General features: G+C 43.3%; 7 protein-coding genes across 7 annotated transcripts; 5 read left to right on the forward strand and 2 right to left on the reverse strand.

Annotated features, from left to right (window-relative positions):
* Window positions 1-420: 420 nt before the first annotated feature.
* N7479_007866 (uncharacterized protein) lies at window positions 421-1,397 on the forward strand (the record flags this gene model as incomplete). The annotated part of the gene is made up of 2 exons (XM_057255560.1): window positions 421-701; window positions 761-1,397. 2 exons carry the CDS (start codon window positions 421-423, stop codon window positions 1,395-1,397), a joined length of 918 nt encoding a protein of 305 aa, XP_057109422.1.
* Window positions 1,398-1,912: 515 nt separating this feature from the next.
* N7479_007867 (uncharacterized protein) lies at window positions 1,913-3,364 on the forward strand (the record flags this gene model as incomplete). The annotated part of the gene is made up of 1 exon (XM_057255561.1): window positions 1,913-3,364. One exon carries the CDS (start codon window positions 1,913-1,915, stop codon window positions 3,362-3,364), a length of 1,452 nt encoding a protein of 483 aa, XP_057109423.1.
* A 1,175-nt stretch (window positions 3,365-4,539) lies between these two features.
* N7479_007868 (uncharacterized protein) lies at window positions 4,540-6,248 on the forward strand (the record flags this gene model as incomplete). The annotated part of the gene is made up of 3 exons (XM_057255562.1): window positions 4,540-4,763; window positions 4,819-5,787; window positions 5,837-6,248. The coding sequence occupies 3 exons, from the start codon at window positions 4,540-4,542 to the stop codon at window positions 6,246-6,248; spliced, it is 1,605 nt and encodes a 534-aa protein (XP_057109424.1).
* Window positions 6,249-7,170: 922 nt separating this feature from the next.
* Window positions 7,171-8,621, forward strand: N7479_007869 (putative C6 transcription factor; the record flags this gene model as incomplete). Its single annotated transcript, XM_057255563.1, has 4 exons — window positions 7,171-7,510; window positions 7,563-7,648; window positions 7,698-7,987; window positions 8,042-8,621. The coding sequence occupies 4 exons, from the start codon at window positions 7,171-7,173 to the stop codon at window positions 8,619-8,621; spliced, it is 1,296 nt and encodes a 431-aa protein (XP_057109425.1).
* A 123-nt stretch (window positions 8,622-8,744) lies between these two features.
* On the reverse strand, window positions 8,745-9,188 carry N7479_007870 (cupin domain-containing protein; the record flags this gene model as incomplete). Its single annotated transcript, XM_057255564.1, has 2 exons — window positions 8,745-9,114; window positions 9,163-9,188. The coding sequence occupies 2 exons, from the start codon at window positions 9,186-9,188 to the stop codon at window positions 8,745-8,747; spliced, it is 396 nt and encodes a 131-aa protein (XP_057109426.1).
* Window positions 9,189-10,019: 831 nt separating this feature from the next.
* N7479_007871 (uncharacterized protein) lies at window positions 10,020-11,859 on the forward strand (the record flags this gene model as incomplete). Its single annotated transcript, XM_057255565.1, has 10 exons — window positions 10,020-10,084; window positions 10,214-10,310; window positions 10,370-10,495; window positions 10,572-10,624; window positions 10,753-10,821; window positions 10,906-10,918; window positions 11,156-11,227; window positions 11,333-11,464; window positions 11,557-11,570; window positions 11,670-11,859. Coding segments are annotated over 10 exons (831 nt in total), but the record flags the coding sequence as incomplete, so codon positions are not given.
* A 2,063-nt stretch (window positions 11,860-13,922) lies between these two features.
* On the reverse strand, window positions 13,923-14,527 carry N7479_007872 (uncharacterized protein; the record flags this gene model as incomplete). The annotated part of the gene is made up of 3 exons (XM_057255566.1): window positions 13,923-13,928; window positions 14,207-14,278; window positions 14,324-14,527. Coding segments are annotated over 3 exons (282 nt in total), but the record flags the coding sequence as incomplete, so codon positions are not given.
* Window positions 14,528-16,330: the final 1,803 nt, after the last annotated feature.

Genomic DNA, 16,330 nt, shown 5'->3' on the forward strand with positions numbered 1-16,330 from the left:
TCGGCTGATCCTTTGAAAATTTTCCGCTCGTATAAAGAAGAGATACAGTCAGATACTGCAAAGTTTTCACCAAGCAATTGGCGTTTAGAGAGGCTTAGCCCTCGGGAACTACCTACATGCCTGTTTTGGGTAGGCCAACGCACTAAGCCAAATCAAGTATGCAGTGTGTGGTTGAGCAGATGCGATCGGCCAATCACATCTTCGAGTGAAGTATCCGCAACTCTATATTTTCATAGAGTGCGTGGCTCTGGTATCGAAATTAATTGCACTGCCTTATGAATGGAGAGGAATAGGAAAGCAGCGCGAGCTGAGATCGTACCGGAAGAGTTAAATAGCAGACAAGCACCCATAATTTGAGGGCACTACAAGCATCAGTCAATTTTCTGTTTTCCTCAGTACTATCCATTATTATTTGCTATTATGGCCATCGATTATCGCCATGGAATCTCCATCCTAGAGGTCATCGTTTACTCTCCAACACTCTTTCTCGCTCTCTGGATGGCATTTCACCATGGTTTCAAAAGGAGTTCGGGCTGGTATTTTTTCGTCGTCTTTTGTCTTGCCCGCATTGTTGGCTCAGCGTGCTATTTGGCCACGATTCAGTATCCTTCCAATGTCAATCTATATATTGCATGGGCTGTTTGTACTTCAATCGGACTGTCACCATTAATCTTGGCTTGTATTGGCCTCTTATCACGAGCGTGAGCAACACCTTTGTTCGAGATTGACTTGATGATTTGCAGCTAACACAATTCCTTAGAAATGATTCCATTATGCGCAAGACCGCCAACCCTCTCCCTCCGATAATCTTCCGGCTTGTTGGATTATTTGCACTAGTTGCTGTGATTCTGAGCATCGTCGGCGCAACGGAGAACTCCGATATCACCCATGCCCTTATCAACATAAAGACGAAGATAGGGCTTATCCTCTACCTTGTTGCTTGGATCGGTGTGTGCGGACTGTTCCTCCTGGTTTTGAACCGATCTCAAAGTATTGAGGACGGAGAACATCGCCTCCTCCTGGCTGTGGGAGTCTCCCTCCCCTTGATCCTCGTGCGATTGATCTACTCTTTCATCTATGCCTTCGGTCACAAGTCTCAATTCAATAGCTTGTCAGGAAGTGTCACAATTCAGCTTGTGATGTCCGTCCTAGAAGAAATTTTGGTTGTTCTTGTGTGCCTGGGCATCGGCCTAACACTTCAAGTACGACCAGCTGCAGAGTATACCCAGCAGCCCAGTGTCTCTAGCCGTGGAGAAGATTCAGTGGAGCTAGAGAGTGGCCGTCTTCAGGGGCAAAGACGTGCAAAAAGACGAGACCAAAAACAAAAGCGTCGGGGTGGCCCCATTACAAGGCTGATAATGTTTGTTGTGGATGAGGTCAATGATAGGAAACGCTGAATGATCGTATCGCTTATGGTGATATTGATTAATTGGAGTGGTACACGGGGATTGGAGTTGGTAATTGCTTTTGAATCAATGAATGAGGGGTGTGATAATTTTAAATAGAATACATATAATGACTGCTTTACTCTGGCCCATATGTCATAACATTTGATCAACCGTTGGAACTATTTCTACTCAGTGTAGAAGTATCAACATTTCAACTTTGATTCATTGCGTTTTCTACATCAAAATCTGTGTTACTAATTGCTGTGATACTACTAAATGTACTAGTGGTTTTTTATTTCTTTTTCACTTTCATTTTCGCAGAATATTGGTAAGTCCATATGTAGAAAGATGCTGAAATGAGGATCGGAAAATGTATCTCCAGAGCGGCATTATGTATTTAGGTATGACGTCGCAACCAACAAGAGTCGAATAAGAAAAAAAAAGACACCTGAAGGCAACAGAAAAAGAAGTTACAATAATATGTATCCTCCCACCTGAACTCTCTTCACTCTTTCGTTGCCCCAATGGATAGTAACACGGGTTCCCCCTTGTTTATTGCCCAAGAGACTCTCTGCTTCTATCCAATCAGTACAATCAACAACTCATGTCCACGATATCTCTTCTATACGCTTATGCTTGCGACCTGTGTCACTCGATGGACAGGATGGGTCATGAATGTATTCTTAGGAACTGCAGCGACATACGCAGGGACTGCTGCAATTCACGCCTTCATCATGGCTTCTAGTTACCAAACACCCCAAGACCCTGGACCTGTCACTATTCCATACCTGTCGGCTAATTTCAGCTTGCGAAAAGAATTCCCTTCATTAATCACCGAAACAGACCATGTTATGGTCTCACCCGCGTCACTTGAGTTGGACTCAGACGCTGTTCTTGCCATTGTTGTCACTGGTTACCTCGTCTTTTTGCCCCTGCAATGCTGGTCCCGTATCCTAACCCACGATCGGGCACGAAATCTTCTCTTTTATCTATGGAATGCTCTCATGTTGGCTGGTTCTATATGTGCCCTCGTTTATGCCGCCAAATTACCCAAAACGTTACCGCAGTACATGTTTTGTTTTCCTGAAATTCCGCCTTTCGATGACACAACAAATGACGGCTGGCAAGCCTCATGGAGAACATCCACGTGGAATAACAGTGTGTGGGATACGTTTTCGAACATATCAAGATGGAACCAACTGGGAGATATCTGCTTCAATCCCTGCTTTAATTCAACCCAAATATTACGACAGCCAGGATCATTGAATTCAACCACTTCCGAGGGACAATTTAAAGTCGCTTCCTCACATAGTTTCTGGGGAAAGGTCCTTTATTCGCATCGGTACATCTACAGTCTTATCATTCTCTGCCTGATCCTGAATTGCCTTCTCTTGACTTACCGATTTCTACCTTATCGATCGCGGATCCCATCGGCGCAGATCGTGGTCATCTGGAAAGAGCGAAAGAATATGTGGAGAAGCTTCAAAGGCGAAGTTATTGATGCTTTGGAAGCACCAAACAACCTGGATAGCAAAGAAGTTTTGAGACTGACAAGCAAGATGGCCTGTGTCCGGCGCCGAATGCGACACATACTCAGCCTTTGGTTTCTCAAGGCTTTTCTCCATGTTCTCGTCGACGCTGCAATTCTTTTCGGAATACTCTTCAGCATGATAATCAGTCCGTTTACCATCATTGCATTTGTCATTTGGATAGAGATCCAAATCCATCGTGACGGAACATCAGAGGAGAGTCCGAGCCAGGTTGGTCAGTGGGCGTACTCTACATCTCTCGCACTGCTTGTGATTTCAGCTGCAATTCTAAAACTCAAGTATCGACTCGCTTCATCGGCTGAGCTCGAACGTGAGATATCTGCGTTGAAGGAACACCTAGGGGACTTGGAGAAAATGAAGGAAGCATACTCGGGGTCTGACTCAATTGAACTCAGAACTGTGATAGGTCAAAGCAAGACAAACTAGAGGACCCAGCCGAGATGATGCACATCTTGCTTTCTCACAGATACCCTTGGAAAACCTCTTTTCCGAGTATGTTGAGACAGGAAGCTAGCCCACAACGATGAATACACCCGGATAACTAATTTCGAGATTCTCGGTCAATATTATCTGATTTTCTGGACTATCTCTCTTGTTTACTTCATGTAGCCGCCCATACCTCATATATATTCAGCCTGGTGGTGTTAAACTTCCTGGCAGATAGAAAGTGATAGGAACTTAGGAGGTTCTGGATCATAACGGTCGACGGAAATTGGCTCTCGTATTATATGGTGGCCTGCATATACAGGCCAGGCTGGCTAATTAATTCTGGGCTGTTGTACCGGACCCGTCGACATAACACATAATGCATGTCTCCCCCTCTTCTCAACACTACAACCACTCCGTTCAATCTAGATCCTGAAAGTCCGATACGCATTATATTAAAGGTCCCTAGAAGACAGGGCTGTTTCCGATATAAAACGGAAACGGGTGTATTCCTTGAAAAAAGGCTTTCAGCGTCGCGAGTTGGAGCCCTACTCGTTTACTTTGGCCCTACAGTGCACTATACAAAACCTTCCCGGTCGGGTTTGAGTTCCGGCCTATGCAGTGTTATCTTTCTGTTAACGGTATCAGCCGTTTTGATTGTAAGTCTAGGCAATTGGTGGCGGGCGCAAAACCTCCTTTGGCTTGAAGCTCCTGTGCATTGCTGAATATATGCTGGACACGGGGCTCAGGCATATGATCACGATCTAGCGGTCAAACCAGGAATTACCCCAGTTACGAAGAAATAGTCTTCTTTTCAAAGATGATCACTTGGCAGTCGTGCGGGGATAACGCCCCGTACTCAAGTAGAATCAAGAAACCACCCGGCTACCCTGGTTATTTGTGACACATTGCAGTCAGTGCTTGAAAAGCCTCAAAAACGAGACATTCAATTCGAATAATTTTGTTTCGTTGGTTATCCTTGCAGACGCTTTGGATGAATTTTAATTTCAATATAGCTCAATGCTTCCCAGTTCCCCCCCCCCTTTCAAGGTTAGTATACGAGTTTCTTTGTTCTATCAGTTTGTACGGGTCCTTCATCTACAAATTTAAGACAAAGAAAATCCCCCTGGCCATCCTCTCTTATTGCCACTCAAAGTACCTGCAGAAGGTACAATATGAATCTCATTGATACACAATCCACCAAAGATCTCAAAGAGGATGATGTCGCTGTAATTGCTGTTGTTGATACAGGCAAAAAAACCTCACAGGTCTCACTATGGCGATCGGTCAAGAAATCTCCAAGAATCGTGGGCTATTGCTTCGCGCTGAGCTCGGCAATTCTTCTCTACGGATATGACCTTGTCATTGTGGCAACGGTGGCTGCAATGCCTCAGTTTCAGTAAATAATCTACCCCCCCAAAATAATAGAATACATCGCTGCTGACACGCGAGAGAATTGTTTTCGGCCAGGAATACCATGGAAGATACATCATCCCCACAATGTGGCTTTCGCTTTGGAATGTCTCCAGTTGTATAGGCTTGATGTTCGGCTCCATACTCGGTGGTTACTATCAGGATCGTGGTGGGCGTCGGATTACACTCGCTATAGGCAGTTTTTTATCCACCATTGCGGTCGCGATATGCTACATCTCCGATCTTCCAGATGACCTAGAAACTCGTCGGGGGGTATTCTTCGCCGGTAAACTCTTCCAGGGAATGTGTATTGGCATTCTTCTTTGTGTTACACAGACATACATGTCCGAGGTACTTCCTGTTCTTCTCCGAGGACCGGTGATTGCATTCTATCCGATATTCACGCTTCTTGGACAACTCGTTGGGTCTATCGTGGTTTATACTTCGCTTAAGCATACAGGTGCAGAGTCATACCGGCTTTGCTTTGCGTCGCAATGGCCATTCTCGGCCATACCGTTTGTTCTAGCAGCGTTTTTACCAGAGAGTCCAGCATGGCTTTTGAGAAAGGGACGAACAGATGATGCTCTCAAGGAACAGAAACGGCTTGATACAAATCATGTCAACTCTGAAGCTGTGATTGACGAGTTACAGGCATCAATGGCAGCAGAGGAACTGGAGAGTGCAACCCATACATACGCTGATTGTTTTAGAGGAGTCAACCTGCGCCGAACGTTGATTGTAGCGTTTGCAAACATAATACCTCAGTTGTTTGGGCTGCAGCTACTAGCAAATTCTTCCTACTTTATGCAGATTGTGGGTATGAGTTCAGCTAATAGCTTGGTTTTCTTGATTTTGGGTATCGGACTAGGCCTGATTGCGAATTTTATTAGCCTATGGGCGCTGAATGCCTTCGGGAGAAGATTTCTCATTCTCCTGACCCTGGGTATTGTTATGGTCCTATGGTTCGCGGTAGGAATCGCAGGAATCTTCAAGGGAACCGTGACTATTTGGTAAGATACTATATTAGACCACGAAAATGATGAGCTAACTTTGCACTAGGTATACTGCCGTCAGCATGATGCTGATTACCATGATCTCTGGTCTTGGGTCGTGGCCCGCGTCTTTTGTGGTCGCAGCCGAAACGTCTTCACTGCAGCTCCGAGCTAAGACCCAAGGTATTGGGTGGTTTTCGGCCGGTTTAGGAACTGCAGTATTTGCCATCATTTTGCCGTATATCTACAACGCCGACCAAGGAAACCTGAAAGCGAAAACAGGGTTCGTGATGGCAGGATTAGCCGCAGTTGCAGTCGTTGTAGTGTGGCTGGCTGTCCCAGAGATGAAAGGTCGGACGCCAATGGAGATTGATCACATGTTCTCGTTGAGATTACAAACTCGGGCATTTAAAGGCTGGCATAGCGATGTCACTCTCACAAGTGGAATACAAGACATTCATCCGCCCGTGAAAGGATGATTGCTCTTTTTACACAATTGTCGAAGGACGAAGGACTTCACCATTTGCGGTGAGATATCAAAAACATCAATCTTGCTTGCCTTTCCTGTTGTTATTATTATTGTCTGGATTTGCGGTGTCTAGCCACAAGTTGGGAACCAAAAGATTTAGCAATCAACTTCATGATCAAGATATATATTTGCTCTCTCCGGCTCACATCAGCGCCACACTGGACCATAATGAATCCAATACATAATTGAGCCGAAGACTTTAGTCAATTGATAAATCCTGGTTAGATCACTTGGAGCTTTTTCTTCTCATAAATTACAGGCGCTCGGTGTCCAGATCTACCCCAGGGGCCTCGTAGCCCTGGAGTCCACCTGTCCGAGAGCCCCGGGCGCCGGGGTTGCATGACTAATCTAAAATTGTCGCCTCCCAGTGCAATCCACGGAATGTGACTCTTCCAATATTGCTTCCTTTCTCACCACTTATTCGCATATCATCAAACACCATGTCAGAAACCCCAAGCAGGAACAAAGCTGTCAGGCGTGGAACACGTAATTCCCTTTCGTGCGCACAATGTCGCTACAAACACCTTCGTTGTGACGGTCGTAAGCCCGCCTGCTCACGCTGCGCCACAAACACTGTAGAATGTGTTTATCCTCTATCACGCCGACGTGGAAATCCGAAACCGGGAAAGCCCACGCTGTCGTCTCCCAGAGCTGTCTATGAGAATACCACTATCTCATTACTGCAAACTTCGACTATCTCTTCATCTTCTTCCGTTACTACTAACGGGGAGATTGAATCATCTTCCAACTCAATGTCCCCATTTCTGAGTTTGTATTATGAGTTCTTCCATGAGGCCCATCCTTGCGCCTTGCCTTTCCAAGTTTTGAAGACTCGTCTCAACGAACCGAAAATTCAACCTCTCCTTCAAGTAATGTGTTATGTGGGATCGGTTTTCGATATTTCCTGTCCGTCTCAATTATTAGAATCGTGGGCTCGACGTGCTCAGGACTCGGTGGCCGAAATTAGGTCTTCAACGCGACCGCTTACGCCGTTTGATGTCCAAGCTATTTTGCTTTATTCCATCGCTGTCTACTGGTGCAATGAAACAGAAAGTGGCGCGGAGTTCCTTAATGAGGCAATTCGTATGGCGGTAGCCCTTGGGATGAACAAAAAGGAATTCGCGCAAAACTACCCAGAAGCCGATTCTGTAATAGAAGAAAGCTGGCGCCGCACTTGGTGGGTGATCTATATTACCGATGCCCATATTGCTGGTACGCTCCCTAAACATGATTATTGCTCAAATTGTATTTCTGATGAGCGCAGGATCTACCCATATTTACCCGTTCCGAACAAGTGGCATTGAGGTCACTACCGACCTTCCCTGTGAAGAAGAACAGTATGAAAAAGGGGTAGGCCAATCGCTTCGTTCCTTTTGAGGGGTCGAACTGACCTTATTAGGCGATCCCACACCCGCGATCCCTAGAAGATTATGAGAACAGGGAATTCCTTGAAGAAGATGAAACTAAATTTTCCTCTTATGCGGAACTTATTGGCTTGACCCGTGGAGTTGACCGGGCATTGTCTCCAGGCAACACTGCAAATAATCGAATATACACTACGATGGCTGCTAGCTCTGATACTAGTGTTCGAGCATGGTTCTCTCTTCTTTCTCTGGAGAAGAGGCAGTTAATTCGTCCCGATGGATCATTTGATGAGGTCATGTTCAAAGCATTCTTCATTATGCACACGTGAGATTTCCACACTTTCCTCAACTGTTGTCCGTTTGTTTAACCTAAGTTTAGATACACAATTGAAATTCATCGGCCGTTGTCAGCATTGACACACAGCGCAATCGAATCCGTATCACACTGTGCTCCGATAGCCCCACCGGAACAACTAAAATGCAACAATGCGAAGGAGCGTGACCTACATACTGTGAAATGCACCCAGGCTATCAATAGCATTGATGAACTGTTGACTCTGCCAGCTAATATGAAGAACCATTCTCCCTTCATAATTTGCATGATCGCTAATGTGACTATTGCACATCTATCGGCTTGCAGGTTTATCTTTTCTGAGGACCTTCGATCCAAAGGCCGGGAGAAGATCCGTTTGAGTATGGGTACTTTGAAGCGTCTAAGCGAGCACTGGACACTAGGCAAACGGACTTACCGTGAGATTGGAATTATCGCTCGGGAATTGCTATCTCTTGCAAAAGATCCCCCGGCCAATTTGGGTGTTGTTGATATGTCCCCTCTAGATCCAACTTCGCCTGCATTCCCGGGATTGGATATATTACCCGACGCTAATTTTGACTTTTGTGCCTTTTTTGATGCGGATGCTCCTGGTCTAACTGAAATGAGTTCATTTATTTTAAAATAGATATCACGGGGGTTTAGGCTCTAATGGTATTATACCTACTTTTTTTTTTTGAATCGCTGATTATGTGGTTATATTCATTCTTTGACAGGGAGTGCTATTAATCATTTCAATCCTCGGCTATTCTCATTTCCGATACTCCTCGTCAATCTGGAGAAGCGCCCCCATGCCATCCCTCTCAAACACATCAGTATCTGTGATCATAGTGGCAATGAGCGTCGCTGGCTCGGTCTTGCTGGCATTATCGCTGATGCGATGATGACAACCCGGTGCTTCAAACCAGCTTCCGCCCTCTTCGATGGTTTTCATGGGCGCTTCGTTCATTTTATTGAGGAGGGTTCCTTTGAGGACGTAAGCACCAACGTTCGCACCCCCGTGGCGATGCGGGGGAGTTGATCCATTGGGTGGAAATTCGACGCGCAGACTAACGATTGTCTTGTTGGGGATGCCAACCAGCTTGTACGAGTAGGCGATTTCTAGCGTGGGCATCGGGCGGCTTTTTAATTAGTTTTCAACCGGAAACCTGGGTTGGTGCTTTACTCACCTAGGGTCGTAGGTTGGTTCCTGCATATTGGAATTTGAGTTGTTTTGGAATGCTCGGAAAGATGATCTGCCTAGTTGTATTGATGAAGAATGGCAATTCCTGGGGTTTATATATGGAGCCGGTCGGATCGCATGCTGTACACGGTAGTGTCACCTCACATGGAACAGTTCATTCCATATAGCCTACGGTGTTTCCGACGTCATTGTGAACAATCAATACACCGATAGGTAGGCTATAGGCTATCCGTTGATAGCCTAACTACCGGAACAGAGACAAACTGTACGCGTTGGCTCCAATCTAAGAATTAAAGGTTTCTTTACAACTAGAATATAAGGACCTGTGGGATTGAGGCCGAAAATGACCGCTTTTGAGGCCAGAAACGGCTGCCTTTCCACCCGTAATTTTGGACGTCCAGCCGCCCCTTAACCGCCCACTGCCCTGTAACACCACTATTCTGCACCCACCCAGTACTTTTAGTTATCCTCCAGTCCTGATATTGACGCTCGACTTGCACAGTTATTCCCCTCGTTTCTACTGGCGACCAAAACGACGCCGAAAATAGCTCCCCTCCCTTTTCGCCCAGTCTATTTAAGCGCCTATAAGATATATCGCCTTCCCTCTCTTCCGGTGTTATTACACTTCCTATTTTCTCACCCTCGTTACCTACGCTTTAAGGCGACCTTAACGTTATCGTTTCCTACAATACAAATTTTCCACCCTAGACTTTGTATCCGACCGCCTCTATATCACCTACCCCTATATATCCAGCTTAAACTGATAAGCACCAATACTAGACCGATCCTATTCTTTACGAAGAAACTCGAGCCAGACTAGAATATTTTCGCAGTCTTAGATAGCTCCCTCTAAACTTTAAGCTAAAGACCTTAGAAGGTATTGCTATCGTCGAACGTTATTGGCGAAAGTAAGTGCTTACTTGGTTAGGAAAAGTCTTGTGACTAAGAATAATAGATTTTGTATTCAATCGAACGAGGACTATATAGACTTTCTTCTTTTAGAGGATCAGACGATCTATATAAACTTTTTTGATTAGATATTCAAAATATCACGAAAGAAACTGCTTCAGTCGTATAATAAATACTGGCGACGCCTTTATCAATACTTCGAGCTATTCGCCCGTCGCTGCGTCGGTGAGGATACCCGTTAACAGATACGACGAGTAAGTTATATCCTATCTGTTCTTAAACAGAGTATTCTTATCCTAGAAAAGTTTCTCGTAGGTGTATTCCTAGCCGAGCGTAAAATTCCCCGACGAACAAAGGACAAAAATACTCTGGATATAGATACTTTTGGTGTGATTTACCGGTATCACTGGGTCTATTCGAGATTCTTTCGTTATAGGAGTATAATTGTTCAGTTTACTATAGTCTAGCTCTAGTCCGCTATTATAGGTACACGACCTAGCGTCTTACTTCCTTAAGACACCTCGTCGCCTTATAATCCAGTTTTAGGTAAACGTAAACGGGATAATACCTTCTAGAGTGATCTTCTAAAGTATATTTCCTTAAAAGATCTTCCGGACTCGGTCTACTATCGCGATATCGAACTTTTCTATCTAAAAGACCTTTAAAGTAAACGTAATATCCTCTATACTATTATCGAGTTTCGCAATCTTAAAGGTCGACCGGAAGGCGCTGATAGGTAAGCTGAAATTTTAATTCGAATTTCTTATAAACTAACTTCGATACTGATCCTTACCTATAGAACTAAATTCTTTATATACAGCGATTATCAACTGGTATATTACCCGATAGCTTAGATTATTGCGTTCGCTTTCCGCGATAGAGCTTTTACTAATACCGACCTTACACTAGAGCTTATTTAGCGGCTATAAGTTCTAAGAGGTAGTTTATCTCTTCCCCTCCGGTAGAAGCCCGAGGTCCTTAATATACCTCTCCTTCGATATCTTTAACGCACTCTATACGGCTATAGACTCGATAGGTCTTTGCTAATAACCTATAATTTAAGTCGGTAGGCGCTTAAGGAGTTAGGTCGAGATACTAGATTCGAAGACGATATTGGGTATTATAATTTCCGCCGCTGGACAGTAAATAAAGTTAACAGTATATCACTTACTAAACGCGATATAATAGATTTATTTTCGCTATAATAGATAGGATCTCTCGTAACAGAGCTAACTATCTACTTACAGAAAATTTTACTAGCTAGGAGCGACAAAGGGTACTTAGGTAGTCTAGTAACGCGGTGTTTAAAAAATATTACTAATCACAATTTATTACGCGCGACCTTCAGTATATCGTTCTTCTTCGACCCTCCTAAGAAGGTCTAGTACACTTCGCTAGGAGTATACTTAGGAAGAGAGATTTATCGGCACTATCTGATCTTACCGAAGCTTATAAATATACTATTTGCTAGAACCCTGAAATTCTGTAACTAAAACACAAGAAAAGAGAGCTTATAGCGGAGATACAGTCCGTAGCTGGTACAATTAAGAATACCTATAATACCTTTCTATACCTCTTCTAAAGGTATAAGACCGTTAAAAAAGATATAGCTAAACTTCGGAAAACGTTAGCGATCAAAACTCGCGAGTTAGCTAGAAAGGACTATTTCAATAATACCCCTGTGCTTAAAGTTAACCGACAGATTAAGCAAATACTTCTCGGCGAATCTAATATTGAGGAACGCGATACTGATAGTTCCGCTGAAGAAGACTAGGAGCTCCCTATCCCGGACTATATATTTCCTGAACGAGCTCGGCTTATAGAGAACTTTTACGGCCCTAACGTAGAAGACTTTTATAAGGATAAATTACTTACTCGATATATCTAGGTTACTAAGGATATAGTTACGCTTCTACTGCTTTGCGAGCCGAGTAGGCGAGGTAACTATATTAATTAGGATTTCGATAAAGAGGTAAATATACCTATTGAATAGCCCGAGTAACTAGCGTCTAATAATAATACACAAATATATCCAATAGATATTTATATTATCTGTTTTAGTGAGTCTTGTCGCTCAGTATCGAACCCGCCTCTATATAAATTTCCTTCGAAGCGACCGGACTTACTTCGTCGTTATCTTATCGACTCTTATCTAGTTTATATACACAACGGGATCAGCTATAACTAGGAAGCCTATCTCGATCTTCCTAAGTTTATTAAAATCACCGAATTTTTAGCCTATACTAATAATAAACATAAATATAATATTAGTATTAAACTATATTATCTCACCGAAAGGCCACGGGTTAGCTACGATAACAGTTCTTCTAGGGAAATATCTATAGAATCTGAGAATCGGTAAGGCACTGAAACTCCCGCCTCCTCTGTCGATTTTGATATAATAAATATTGATCCTCGATTGATAAGACCCGGCCCTATTACCGTCGTAAAGCTATCAACCTACCTATTAAGAATTGATATTTCTGTCTCTTCTCCTAGATATCAAACAACGAGCACCGATTTAAAGTTAGGGGAGATTTCTACACGGAGAGTGACGAGGGGAGCTATATAGGCGGTATATCTAGAACTTGGCCCTAGGCTGGAATCTTTATCACAGTATACGACGCGCTCGTCTCGAAAAAGAGGGCGCCTAGAAGAGCAGCCTAGGGGGCCGCAGAAGGGTAAAGGACGATCAGGTAAAATGAATGCGTCCACTGTTAAATATATACCACGTCAGTCAAAGCGATTACGGGGTCTGTGATTTGTGGTTTTGAGTATAATTATTTTTGCTTGTATATTCAGGTGTAATTCAGATATCAATAGACTGATCGTAGGTCCTATCTCAGAAGTCTTCTGGCTAAGCAATGATATCGTTTTTCTACTTTGAAAGATAACCAACAGTACTTAGGATTCCAACGACGTTTAAGAATAAATATAGAAAGATTTCGGTAGGCAGCAGCTCTATGCTATTCAATCAATGGATTTCACGGGTATATACCAAAATCCTTCAGGGGGGTTAAAAAGGATACAAACGAAGCGAGCTCTGTGGCCTTAATAGGTAAGGCTCCACATCGGGTCGATGATTGGCTTCCAATGAGATGACTAAACATGTTATTCTCAGCCGTAACACACCAAACGAACCACATGGAATAGACTACTGTACTGATTTAATTTTGGACATGAAGATAACGGGCCGAGGGGATGAAATTCAATCACGACGCAAAATTTCGAATCATCCGGCGCAGCAACCGGTCCTCTTCTTGGATTTCTCTGATACTGTATTCTTGGATACCCGTGTTTTGGTAACCCTACTTTGGGGTGCTTTGAGGCCCCTAAAGATCCAGAAACAGCGTCTCCTGGCCTATATGGTTCGCTCTCTAAGCTAGATATATATCGAGTGATACGAAGCCGACTTTGTAATAAATCTGTGGAATCATGTCCAAATAGGTCCTAGGCCTAGAGATATAGGTCCGTGGCTGAGGAGCTGCGGCTATACGGCCTTTAGTTCTAGGCCCCGTGATCCAGGACAGTTGACTCTAGGCTAAGTACCGACAGCTATAGAGGCAGACCTATATTGGACGTACGTCCACAGCTCCGAGTCTAGGTAGGCTTTTAAACTATTAACTAGCGACCACCCTAGCTTAGTAACTGTAAGGGCCTTCGGTCTTCTAACTACGGTCTATATAGGTCACAAGTATTTTGATCTAGATCTTAAGTGTATTTATTCGTCGTCTACTGGGGTAGAGATAAAACGGCCACAACAGTTTCCTAGGGGAGTATCTAGTAGAAATTTGAGTCTATTGGTAGTTATACGTTGATTATAGACTTTTATTTAAACTAGACCTATAACACGATATATAAATATATACTTTATCCTATAAAAGGGTAGTATCCGATATATCCCGTGATATATACCCGGTAGATAGGACAGTTCTCTATTGTTCTAAGACTTCCTACGTATAACCTACACACTATATACCTATACAGAATAAGTACCCAGCGATCTGGCTGTATATAATAGATCTTGCACTCTAAGATATACTTTTCTCTTTGCTAGGAAAGTTCCTCTTACGTCTTTTAGTGCCTCTCCCTTTCTTAGCGAAGTTTATCTCGAAGGATACAATTTTTCTCTTATAGCCGTTGTATTTTACAGCTAACCGCCCCCCGGAGCTCCTTAAAGGCGTTTTCCTAGTCTATTATTAGTTAAGGACGAATAAGGTCTTATAGGGAACTGGTACTAAAGTAGATAGCTCTTTCGTTTCGGTTCTTTTATATTTACGTGATAGTGTCGTATCCGTCTTATTAGCGACTGATTCGACGATTATACTCTCAAAATCTCGATAACTGTAATCACAGCGAGGGGCCCTCCGAGGTCGTGAGCTACCTAGCTCGAGGCTTAGTAATTCCTCGTTATCGGTGATAATAATCGTATCGGAGGGGCTTACTATCGTAATCTTTGTCGCTACTCTCAGGGGAGGAAAGTCGATATAAGCTTAGGAAGAGGAAAAGAGAATATTAGAGTATACAACCGGCTAGTCTTCCGCACGACCCAGTAAAACCCAGACCCAACCCAGACCCAACCCAGTCTGGGTTGGGTTTTGGGTCGAACCCTTCGACCCAGTACTAGGTCTGGGTCGGACTGGGTAACCCAGTACTGGGTCTGGGGCCCCAAACTGGGTTACAAACTAAACAAATATACTAAGGATTCTAAATGTATAACTTATGCATTTATTCGCGGTAATTTTGAGTATTTGCTTTACTTGATTATATCTAATTTTATTTGTAAAAAGGGTAAAAGAGATACGTATAATTGAGGATTCTTTGTCAAGCAAGCTAATGGTATTTAAATAAATCATCTTCCCTGCTTTTACGTTTTCTCCCTGATACTCGTGTCTGTGTACAGGTTGGTGGTAATGATAGCGAGCAAGGACGACTATATTCACTTGTAGGTAAGGGCCTCTCCTCCGGTATATCCTCTGGTCTATCCTCAATTACAACCTCAATTGCATCCCCTGGTTTATCTTCCGGTTTATCCTCCTACTCCTCTGTATCACTAATTGGATCAACCTCAATCTCACTAAGCTTCTCTTCCCTCTCCTCTTTTGCCGCCTCAAGCTTATCCTAGGAGAAGAATTTCTCAAGAAGTGTTGCTTCCTACTCCTCTATATCAAATTTCGTTGTACAAAGAAACATTATTAATACCTCGACAGTCTCACTCTTCATTCTACCACGACGATAGTGACAAATATCTCGAGCGGTATTAAAGAGGCGTTCAACTCCTGCGCCAGTTGCTGGAAATAAGAGTGTATCTCGCGCAAGGGCAGCAATAGCCGGAAAGCGAGCCTGGTGCTCTTTCCAGAAAGTAAGCGGCCTAACAGAAACAGTATCTATATATATATTAGTATTATTATTGTATATACTCTTTGTATTTACTTACCGCTATCAAGATATTGACTGATTTCATCAGTAATAGCTCGTGGTTATATATCCCTTCTATCAAGTATCTCCTCTAGCCTTAAGCTTAGATAGGCTATCGTTAGATAGCTTTGTAGATCACGACTGCTTGTTCTAACTTGTGCTTGATATAGAATAAGGGCTTGTTCAAAAGCAAGTCGATAGGTATCTCGCTATTTCTGATCCCAATCACTGGAGAGGAAGAATTTGAATTTATTCACCGGTGCAAGCATTGTACTGATTGTATAGATATTCCCTCGAAGATCATCAGCTTAGGAGTAATACTTATTAAGCTTAGACCGACCAGCTTCAAGGGCCTCTAGTATCTGTTTCTTCTATAGGACACGCTTTCGGCGTAGCTGTGCCTATGATCGCTTAAGATAATCGAATAGTTTGTTGTAGATCTTGAATATATAGTGGGCAGTGATATCTCGAGTCTTTGATAGCTGTGTTGTATAATCAAAGAAGGGCTCGGTGATACAAAGAAGATAGTCGATCTAACGCCACTCTTGCTCGCTGAGTAGTATCTCCTCACAATCATACTCTGTACAGAATAAAGAGAAGATAGCACGTAGCCTCTTTGCCCGGCGAAGTATAAGGAACGTAGAATTCTATCGTGTCTTTATATCTTAGATTGGAACGATCTTGATATTAGTTGTCTGAAGATTGTAAAAGGTCTCTCTGCGCTGGGGACTTGTATTGACGTAAATCGCAAGATAACGGACTTTGTTCAGTGTAGAGGAGATCTAACTTTGCTTCGTATTTTCTTAGGCTAGCCTTAACTGCTTCTC

Source organism: Penicillium vulpinum (genome assembly GCF_028829585.1).
Source record: "Penicillium vulpinum strain IBT 29486 chromosome Unknown utg000003l_segment0_segment0, whole genome shotgun sequence".
NCBI classification, from domain to species: domain Eukaryota; kingdom Fungi; phylum Ascomycota; class Eurotiomycetes; order Eurotiales; family Aspergillaceae; genus Penicillium; species Penicillium vulpinum.